A 10,665-nucleotide genomic window follows, 5' to 3' on the forward strand; every position below is an offset into this window, starting at 1 on the left:
GGGCTGGAGGACGATGCCCTGGCGGGCGGGGGGCGCAGGCGCCGTGCAGCCCCCGCACAGACGGTCGCAGGTGAAGCAGCGGAGCAGGTTGGCTAGAGCCGTGTTTCAGGACGGGAGCGGTGCGGGGGGGCTGCCGGGCCAGGGCCCCCCCAGACGTGAGCCAGGCAGAAATGGAGGTCACCTGGGAAGGAGGGCAGGGTCACCAGGAAAGCCGGGGGGCCCCGCCGGGGGCGCGGAAGAGCCGGGGCGCCTGCGATCACTTCCACTCGTGCTTTACCCATCCGCAGCAGCCCCGCTCCGCGCGCGCTCACACTGCATCTGCCACCCGGACTGACCGTCTGCTCGGGCGGCCCCGCAGCGGATGGGGGGGGGGGGGGGTCTCAGCCCGGGAGGCGGTGTCTCGCCCTCCTGGGGCCAGAGCCAGCCTCCACCATTTTCCACTGGGAGCGGCCCGCTGCCATGGGAGCCGCGTCACTGGCAAATGCTCCTTCCTCCCTCGCTTTTCCATCCTTTTGTGAGGATGCGTCCCACGTGCGCTGGTAGGCTCTGTGTCTCTGGGGCTCAAAGCCTTGAAAAAGTTGGGGGTGCGTGCCGGTCCTTCCTTCCCGTGACCTCGGTTTGCAAGGTAATTGGCCCCAGCACACGATTTGTGTGGGTGGGAGGAGCGTGATGAGAAAGGGAAGGAGCGCGGGCAGGTAGGCAGACAGGCACACTCCAGTCCTATCGGGGGGCGGGGGCCCAGAGCCTGATGGACGTCTCTGCTGGGACCGAAGGCCTCGGACGGGGCTGCTGCCCGGCCCTGCGCTTGGGTTCGCTCATTCTGGCCCGGGAGCATCACTGGGCTTGTCTTCTCAGCTTCTGAGCTCGTCTGTCTCTCTCTACTGCCCTCTAGGACTGTTGCCTTGGCTCTCAGTGAAGCACCCAGCATAGGAGAGAAATGATCTTCCCTTTGGGCGCGTCTGACCGCTGGGGGCCAATGGCAAGTAGGGCCGGTGTCAGAGAGGCCGGCGGTCCCGGGCCGTGTTTGCGGCGCGGGCGCGGTGTCTCATGATGGGCAGCGTCACAGCCCCGTGGTTTGGGGGCACAAGGTACAGGATGTTTCTTTCCCCCTTCTCCCAGGGGCAGGGACTCTGGGTGACGCGAGATAAAAAGAATTGCCTGGTTCTGATTAAGAATCTTGAGGAGGATTCGCAGGCTTCAGCCCCACAGTGGCCGCGGGTGCTGGAGGCAGGGATAAGGCGGGAGGTGTCCTCTGCCGGCCCTGATAAGCCAGGGAGCCTCGGCCCGCTCCTCGGTGGAGCCTGCTGGCCGGCTCTGTGTGGCTTAGCGCCGGTCTGTTTCGGGGATGCCAGCCGGGTGCCCTGGCAACAGTAGGCAGAGGAGCCGGGGTGCGCAGGCTCCGTCCTGCCCTCCGCGGGGACCACCAGCACCCCAGCTGTTCCAGCATTGCCTGGGGCCGCCAGGTCGGCTCTCTGCAAAGCCTCCCGGCAGAGGGCATCGGCCGTTTCAGGCCCTCGGCCCCTGGTGGGACTCAGGAAGAGCACCCTGGGCTGAGTTCAGGGTGACATTGGGGTCCTCACCAGCAGAACACCGGCCAGCCTCCGCTGGACACGTCTGCCTTCAACTTTGCCCGCCAGTGAGTTCCCGGCGGCAAGCTCCACCTGGCGCCCCCCCGCTCCACTTTCCCGGGGCCCGGGGAGAGGGCAAGGACCCCCAGCCTCACCCCGCCTGTCCTCCCTGCTTCCCCATCCCGCCCAGGGGAGGCTGCACAGAGAGCCCCTCTCGGGGGAGCGGGGGCAGGGTGCGTCGGGGTCACTTCTCTCCCCATCTCAGATGACCGGGAGAAGCAAGGGGAGCCAATGACGGGGGCAGAAGCGCGCCGGGGTGCTGACGGCCCCCCGAGTGAGCCGCGGCTGGACCGTGGGAGGCGCGGGGAGGGGGTGGGAGGGAGGGGTTGCTGAGCAAGCGGCGCTGACGGCAGAGGCGGAGGCTGGCGGAGCCAGGTGCGAATCCCGTGCCTCTTAGGGGGGAAAAAAAGGAAAAGGGAAAAAGGGAGGGGGACACCTGCTCACAATGGATGCTCGCATCTGCTCGGAGGCCGCGAGCCCCCCCGAAGGCCTGGCATCCTCGGTACGGTACGGTCCCAGAGATGAGCCGCGCAGCAGGCTCCCGGGGCGGGCTTGGTGGCGGGGGAGGGGGGGGGTCTGCACCCCAGCGGCCAAACAATATAAACAGGGCTGCTTGATCAAACAGGGGTGCCTGAGGCTGCGGCCAAAGTTGCCGGGAAGAGCTCGCAGAGGGATGAGGCGGGGAGGGGGAAGGGAGGACAAAGGGTGGATGGAAAATGCTTTGGCGAGGGAGGAAAGCCACGCGCAGCCCGAGGGGGAGACGCACAGACGGGGAAAGGTGTGCTTGGAGAAGGGCTGCCCCCTCACCTTGAGGCCGGCTCCAGAGATCTCCGTCTATCTCCCCCTCTCTCTCTCAATCTCTCTGCGCTCTCTTCGCGGCTCCTTCCGCTCCTTCAGTGGGGAAGGGGCGGGGGGCGGGGAGGGTGGTGGTGAGGGGCTCCAGACCCGGGCTGCCAAACTGGCCCAGCTGCGGGGGGCGGGGGGGCGGCCAGAGGCGGCCTCCCGCCGGTACCCCGGTCTGTGGGTGAATGTAGCTGTGTGTTGTGGGACTGCATCATAACACTGTGAGTCATCCGGGCCCCCACCCCCCTCACCTCCCACGTCAGAGCGGGGCTGGGAGACACAGGAGGCGGGCTGGGAGGCAGGCAGCGGGCAGGCGTCGAGGGCTGGGGCTGGGGCTGGGGCAGCGATGCCCGGGGGGCGGGGAGGCGAGCCAGGGGCGGGCAGGGAGGGGAGCCGGGGTGCTGGGGAGGAGGGCCCCGTGGCCAAGGAGACCGCCAGAAGCTGGGGGGAGGACAGGGCTGGGCAAGGATGGAGCCCGCGGTACGGGTGGCGGGGCTGGACCAAAGACGAGAGGCTGAGAGGCGGATGCACAGTCAGGACCCACCGTGCGCTCAGTCAAGATGCTACATTTCCCATTTCAGCTCTGATGCTGACGCGGGGGAAAGCAAGCCATTTTAATGGTCACGGATGGCATGGGACGCCCCCAAGCTTGTACCAGGCGCTTCCAAGCCTCAAAGCCTCCGGTTCAGTACACCGCCCCCCCCTCCACCCGCCCCCGAAGGAGTCACAAACCAAAAATGACCTCTGACAGGCAAACCTCTTATCGACTACTTCCAAATGAACTGTGCTTCACGCACGGAGACACCCATGTTACATAAGATTCTCTGCTGGGCTCTAAACTTTGAGGGAAAAAGGAAACTCCTCTCTGCATCCCAGGACTGCAATGCCAAGTGCAGAGCTTTGCCTACAGAAGATGCTCAAAAAACAGTAGTTGAGTTGCAAATATCTTCAGACGTTGTCCAAGTGTCTGGCTTTGGTCTCGGAAGAGACGTGAGTTGGAATCGCAGCTCTGCCAATACACTTACCAGGAACCACTGGGCCAGTTACTGATAACTTGTGTGCCCCTGTTTTCTCCTTCTGCTAAATGAAGCTGATGTTTACCACAGGGACATGTGAAGTAAAGTGAGATAATATGTAAACATCTAAAAAAAAAAAAAAAGCTTGGCACCTGATAGGCAGCTAGTAAACAGTAGTTACTGGCATTTCAAAACAGTGTTCTCAACTTGAATACCCCTCAACCCCGCGTGGAGTTACTCTTAAATTCTAATAGCTCAAGAGGCACATGCCAAATTTGTGTCTTATGAAGAACTTAACATCTTTCGTGCTGTTTTTCTGTCAGTTTCCAGTTATACTTCATGTGAGCCAAAATATTTCTCATAAACTTTTGCCCTCTGCAAGTTGCTGAAGTATGTAGACACAGAACATACCCTCTAAGGTAAAAACCTAGATTTCTAACCGAGGTGAACGTTCAGAAAAAGTACTTTTTCACAAGTAAAGGGGGGAGTGAAAAGTTAAGGTAGGGAAATGAGGTTAATGGGAGGCAATGCTAACTGGGTATGAAAAGTGAAAGGAATTCTGAATATTTCTTCAGGATACCTGGTAGTTCACTGGAGAACTAATACACAACACGGTGAATGAATTAATTAAAGCAAACCATCCGAGAATATCCTTCAGTTTAAGGTAGATTCTGAACACACAAAGTCGGTATCTTGAGTGATGTTACCAGAGGTTTGGAATTGACAGGTAGCACTGAGTAAAGAAAGAAGAGGGAAATGTTCTCATCTGGACAGAGATGAGGAAGGAAATGTAAGTGGAGGAAGAATTTGTTGAGGAAAATAGAAGGAAGTGTGAAAAAGGAAAGTGAGTAGTTTTTTAGGGCAAGGTTTGAAAGTGTAGAAGCAAAAACTTAAATGAACTCAGGAAGATGATCACGAATTTAGCTGGAGAGGAGAATGAAAAAGGCATGTGAGGGCAGTGTTATCTGAGGGTGGGGTGGAGAGGAGAGGAGTGCTTGGTGAAAGACTGAACGTGAGGAAAGAGTGTGGGCAAGCACAGATGCTTTCAATGTTGCACCCTGAGCCTTTCTGTGTTTAAGAAGCAAAATGGAGAGCAGGCCCTAAAGGAGGGGGAGGGGTTTTTTCTCCCTAAACTCAGCTTGAGATGGCTATTTAATATCCAAATTAAGATGACCTTGGGACTTACCTGGCGGTCCAGTGGTTAAAACGCCACACTCCCAAGGCAGGGGACATGGGTTCTATCCCTGGTTGGGGAACTGCGTGGCATGGCCAAGGAAAATGAAAGAAACAGAAAAAAGAATGATGACTTTAAATAACTGGGAGAAACTGCCTCAAGGGAGAGAATGTGGAGGCAAAGAAACAGATCTGGGAAGTGGACTGCGTGTGAACAGGAGAGGATGAGCTCATAGAGGATTTTGCAAATGAAAGACTAGAACTGGACTCTTTTTCTGTGTGTGTGAAAGTTGCTCAGTCATGTCCAACTCATTGCAATCCATGGACTCTACAGTCCATGGAATTTTCTAGGCCAGAATACTGGAGTAGGTAGCCGTTCCCTTCTCCAGGGGATCTTCTCAACTCAGGGATTGAACCCAGGTCTCCTGCATTGCAGACGGATTCTTTACCAGCCACAAGGGAAGCCCTAGAACTGGATTTTTGCAGAATGGTGAGCAATTAGAGGATACCTGGTAGTTCACGGGAGAACTAATACCTGCACGGTGAGTGCATTAAATAATTAAAGCAAACCATCGGAGACAGACGGGCTTCCCAGGTGGTACTCGTGGTAAAGAACCATGATGTGGGTTTGATTCCTGGGTTGGGAAGATCCCCTGAAGGAGGGCATGGCAACCTATTGCAGTATTCTTGCCTGGAGAATTCCATGGACAGAGGGGCCTGGCGGGCTACCGTCCATAGAGTTGCAAAGAGTCAGACAGGACTGAAGCAGCTCAGCACACCACACACACGCATCCAAGAGAGAAACGTGAGAAGTAAGGATGGCACTCTTAGAAAGTGAGGGCTAAGGTGGGGCCAGCTGGAAAAAGGCAACCCAGAAAATCTTCCTAGGCTTTTCCACCCGGATTAACTCTGTGAGCTGGACTGAAGAAAGTATTCATCTCTAACGAACGGATGACAGTTACAGTGTGTCCTTCACAGGATTCTTGTGAGGATTAAATGGATTTATACCCTTAAAGCCCATAGAGCACGATGTGGCATCTAGTACTATGCATTCACTATGTAATAACTGAACTCATACTCCAAAATCTTGGGTTTGAATACTGCTGCTACTGCTGCTAAGTTGCTTCAGTCATGTCCGACTCTGTGCGACCCCATAGACCGTAGCCCACCAGGCTCCCCCGTCCCTGGGATTCTCCAGGCAAGAACACTGGAGTGGGTTGCCATTTCCTTCTCCAATGCGTGAAAGTGAAGTCGCTCAGTCATGTCCGACTCTTAGCGACCCCATGGACTGCAGCCCACCAGGCTCCTCCATCCATGGGATTTTCCAGGCAAGAGTACTGGAGTGGGGTACCATTGCCTTCTCCAGGGTTTGAATACTAGCTTGGGCAAATCCCTCCACCTGTCTTAGTCTCCTCTCTCACCTGAAATTTAATAAAGCTGATTTTACAGGTGGCTGTGAAAGAGGACACCTGAAAGGGCTTTGAAAAATGTAAACTACAAACAGATGGCTTCATTATAGCTCTCATCCTCAATCTATAATAAAGCCTTAAGAGCTCACATCCGATGCTTTCTATGTTACAGGCATTGGGTTTAGTGCTTTATATGCATTATCCTTGGAGAAGGAAATGGCAACCCACTCCAGTATTCTTGCCTGGAGAATCCCAGGGACGGGGGAGCCTGGTGGGCTGTCGCCTATGGGGTCGCACAGAGTCGGACATGACTGAAGCAACTTAGAAGCAGCAGCATGCATTATCCTATTCATGCTTCAAAACAACTTGAAGATAAATTGTTATCTCTATTATACAGTCAAAAAAACCCAAACAACACCTGGGTCTAAGCCTGTGATTTACCCAAAGTCACACAGCAAGCAAGTGGCAAAGAATATTCCCAAGTCCAAACGCATCAGAAGTGTATAAAGTGAAAGTGAAGTCGCTCAGTCGTGTCCAACTCTTGTGACCCCATGGACTGTAGCCCTCCAGGCTCCTCTGTCCATGGAATTCTCCAGGCCAGAATACTGGAGTGGGTAGCCTTTCCCGTCTCCAGGGGATCTTCCCGACCTAGGGATCGAACCTGGGTCTCCCACCTTGCAGAGATGCTTTACCTTTACCGTCTGAACGTATAGATGTGGCCCAACCTGTTGCTTGTGGGGTGAATGATTGCCCTTGTATAACCGTCAGAGATTTGGGGAGGGAAAGAGTCCCCAGCAAAGCTCTCCGCTTAACAGGAGAGGGGTTGCTGGGTAATGACTGCCTTGCAGAGTACCTGGAAGAAATTTATTTTTTATTCTCTTATTTAAGTAAAATGCTCTGTAATGCTCTCCAGGGGTCAAACGCTGTGTCAGGACGGGGATGGCAGTCCAGTTAGTCTCTGATGAGCTGCTTGGCTGACCTCTCTCTATCCCTAGGTCTCCTCGTATCCACACAGGGCTCCGCGCCCCGCTTCCAGGCGGCTGTGGGGCCTACATGGTGAGCCCCCTCCCCTGCCCGCCTCCCTTCCCCTTCTCGGGCCGCAGGTGAGCAGGAGCGACGGGGAGAGGGCCCGCAGCCACGGCGCCTCAGCGGCCACCGTCCCCTCAGCTGCCAGTCCCCGCCGCGCACGGGGGCGTAACCACCCCGCCTCCTGCTTCCTTCCCCAGCTGCTTGACGAACAAAGACGGCAGCCGCCCCGCCCACCTTTGACGTCACGGTCAAAAAAATTGACTACAAGTCCCAGAGGGCCGAGCGGCGGCGAGAGCGCGACCGCTCGCGACAGCTCTGGTACAACTACATCTCCCAGGGGGCCCCGCGCGGCCGCTCCTTCCCCACTGCGCAAGTGTGGAAATGCTTGTTTTCGGCGTGGGTCTCGGTGAGCCAGTCTCTCTTCTGGGCTTAGGTCCTGTCTTCTTGGTTTCGAGGTTTGAGCTCGTGGCTGTACAGGTGAGGTAGTAAGTTCAGGATCGCAGCCGCCGCCTGCTTAGAGCCTGCGCAGATTTCGGTGCCTGGGGAGGCTGGGACGAATGCTAGACCTGGAGCTGCGATCTAGATCGGAGATAATTCTTTGCCGTTCCTCGGCGCTTTCTAGTTTACTAAAATTTTTCTTTCCCTCCGACCATCCCGGTTAATCCCCAGAACAGAACTTTGTGTGGGGAACTGTAAGCGCCTCCAGTTGACAGCGGAGGAAAAGGTTGAGAGGAGCTAAGTGAAAAAGACACTGCTGGTGGTTGCTGAACGGTTTCCTTGATGCTGTTTGCTTCTGAGTCCCAACTGGGTATTCTCTGCTCTGCCTCCAGATTGCTGACTCCCTTTTTTTTGACCCAAGGATTAGGGACTGGGCATCTGTAGCTTTTTCAAGTCTGGAGTACCCGAAAGAGTGATAGTGATGAAGAGAGCAACAAACGTGCTGTAATCAAGTCTGTCAGTATGTAGGTATCTTTTTTTCCGCCGACGTCTGAGTTAGTTATCCACTCGGTGTTTTTACAGAGGTGCCTTTTGGTTGTCAAGCTCTATTTTAGGTACTGGAGTTACAGCACCAAACCAAAATGCCCAACCCTTACCTTCTAGTAAGGGTAGATAGACAGTAATCAGATATATAGTGGGACAGGTGGTGATGAGAGATAAGGGGGAAGAATAAAGCAAAGGAGAAACATCCTCTGGAGGATTTTGAACCGAGTCCTAACTTCTGTTTAGATCTGATTTTGGCGTTCCAGACAAAGCAGCCACACAGGAAAGATGGGAGAGGAGGCCAATGATGACAAGAAGCCAACAACTAAATTTGAACTGGAGCGGGAGACAGAGCTTCGCTTTGAGGTGGAGGCGTCGCAGTCAGTTCAGTTGGAGCTGCTGGCTGGCATGGCAGAAATCTTCGGCACAGAGCTGACCCGAAACAAGAAGTTCACCTTTGATGCCGGCGCCAAGGTGGCTGTCTTCACTTGGCACGGCTGTTCGCTGCAGCTCAGTGGCCGCACCGAGGTGGCTTACGTCTCCAAGGATACCCCGATGTTGCTTTATCTCAACACGCATACGGCCTTGGAGCAGATGCGGAGGCAGGCAGAGAAGGAGGAGGAGCGAGGCCCCCGGGTGATGGTCGTGGGCCCCACGGACGTGGGCAAGTCCACCGTGTGCCGTCTGCTGCTCAACTACGCGGTGCGTTTGGGCCGCCGGCCCACGTACGTGGAGCTGGATGTGGGCCAGGGCTCTGTGTCCATCCCCGGCACCATGGGGGCCCTGTACATTGAGCGGCCAGCGGACGTTGAGGAGGGGTTCTCCATCCAGGCCCCGCTGGTGTACCACTTCGGCTCCACCACGCCTGGCACCAACATCAAGCTTTATAATAAGGTCAGAGCCCAGGGCAAGGCGGTTGGAGGGAGGGGGCCGGCGTTTGCCAGGTAAAACTCTCTGCCCCCTCTCAGTGGCCATCACTTCCAGGGTGATGGGTTTTGGAAAAGACAGTTTCAAAAATAGTTCAACCTCAGATGGTTAAACATTTCTAGGGACCTATTCTTAAGTAGGTCCTATTCTTCCCTGGTGGCTCAGACGGTAAGGCGTCTGCCTACAATGAGGGAGGTCCGGGTTCAGTCCCTGGGTTGAGAAGATCCCCTGGTGGAGGGCATGGCAACCCACTCCAGTACTCTTGCCTGGAGAATCCCATGGACGGAGGAAGCTGGCAGGCTACAGTCCATGGGGTCGCAAAGAGTGAGACACGACTGAGCGACTTCACTTCATTCTTAAGTAATTTATTACATTTCAACTTGGGACATGAAATACCAGAGACAGAAAAAACAACATAAAATGAAAACTAACTCCATGTTATGTGGTTAAAACCACCGCCATCAGGAATGTCCTTTTTCTTGAACCTGATACCACTTAGGCTAAGGAAGGATCGTGTGGCCGAGGGTTCGTTTTGTGCCTTTTCTCCCTCACGTGGACCCTTTCTTCTGCAGATTACATCTCGTTTAGCCGATGTGTTCAACCAGAGGTGTGAAGTGAACCGCAGGGCCTCGGTGAGCGGCTGTGTCATTAACACCTGTGGCTGGGTCAAGGGCTCTGGTTACCAGGCCCTGGTCCATGCAGCCTCAGCCTTTGAGGTGGATGTCGTTGTGGTTCTGGATCAAGAACGGCTGTACAACGAACTGAAACGGGACCTGCCTCACTTCGTCCGCACGGTGCTGCTCCCCAAGTCGGGGGGTGTGGTGGAGCGCTCCAAGGACTTCCGGCGGGAATGCCGGGATGAGCGCATCCGTGAGTATTTCTATGGGTTCCGGGGCTGTTTCTATCCCCATGCCTTCAACGTCAAATTTTCAGATGTGAAAATCTACAAAGTCGGGGCACCCACCATCCCAGACTCTTGCCTGCCTCTGGGCATGTCTCAGGAAGACAATCAGCTCAAGCTGGTGCCTGTTACCCCCGGCCGAGATATGGTGCACCACCTGCTGAGCGTCAGCACGGCGGAGGGCACGGAGGAGAACCTCTCCGAGACCAGCGTGGCGGGCTTCATCGTGGTGACCAGTGTGGACCTGGAGCACCAGGTGTTCACCGTTCTCTCTCCGGCCCCCCGCCCACTGCCCAAGAACTTCCTTCTCATCATGGATATCCGGTTCATGGATCTTAAGTAGCGATCCGCAGGCAGCCTTGCTGCCTGGGGCCTGGAGGCCTTCCGGCCATCACCAAGGGCATACGGGCTGAGGGATGAGCACCTCTTGCGGCCAGGCTGCTGGGTAAATGGTGGACTTCCAGAAAGCATACGTTCTACCTCTTAAAAACAGGTGGTGGTCACCTAACTCTTCCAGTTGTGAACCAAAGGTTTCTTAGGTCACCGAAGGTGCCACCAGAGAAGCCCCCTTTCTTTCACTGTGCTACCACGTGGACTCATTTATTACCATTTTATCTTCTGCATATACTACTTGTTATCTCATTTGTCCGCAAAGAGTGAATTCAAAGGACTCCTCCCAATAAAGTTCATACTTGGAAAAAAAGAAAAAACTATTTTAATAAATATTTTTGCCATAGCACAGGAGTTGGTATCATTTT

The 10,665-nt window shown here is 55.2% G+C and overlaps 1 protein-coding gene across 6 annotated transcripts; it reads left to right on the forward strand.

Annotated features, from left to right (window-relative positions):
* The first annotated feature begins 180 nt into the window (after window positions 1-180).
* CLP1 (cleavage factor polyribonucleotide kinase subunit 1) lies at window positions 181-10,643 on the forward strand. 6 transcript variants are annotated; one of them, XM_061381578.1, is made up of 3 exons: window positions 181-625; window positions 8,326-8,973; window positions 9,579-10,643. In XM_061381578.1, exons 2-3 carry the CDS (start codon window positions 8,368-8,370, stop codon window positions 10,248-10,250), a joined length of 1,278 nt encoding a protein of 425 aa, XP_061237562.1. In that variant the 5' UTR covers window positions 181-625; window positions 8,326-8,367; the 3' UTR covers window positions 10,251-10,643. The 6 variants fall into 6 exon arrangements, with proteins under 6 accessions (XP_061237562.1, XP_061237558.1, XP_061237559.1 ...); XM_061381574.1 differs by lacking the exon at window positions 181-625 and adding an exon at window positions 1,975-2,130; XM_061381575.1 differs by lacking the exon at window positions 181-625 and adding an exon at window positions 7,351-7,575 and having other exon boundaries at window positions 8,346-8,973.
* Window positions 10,644-10,665: the final 22 nt, after the last annotated feature.

The sequence above is a fragment of the Bos javanicus genome, chromosome 15 (assembly GCF_032452875.1).
Source record: "Bos javanicus breed banteng chromosome 15, ARS-OSU_banteng_1.0, whole genome shotgun sequence".
Classification (NCBI taxonomy): Eukaryota; Metazoa; Chordata; class Mammalia; order Artiodactyla; family Bovidae; genus Bos; species Bos javanicus.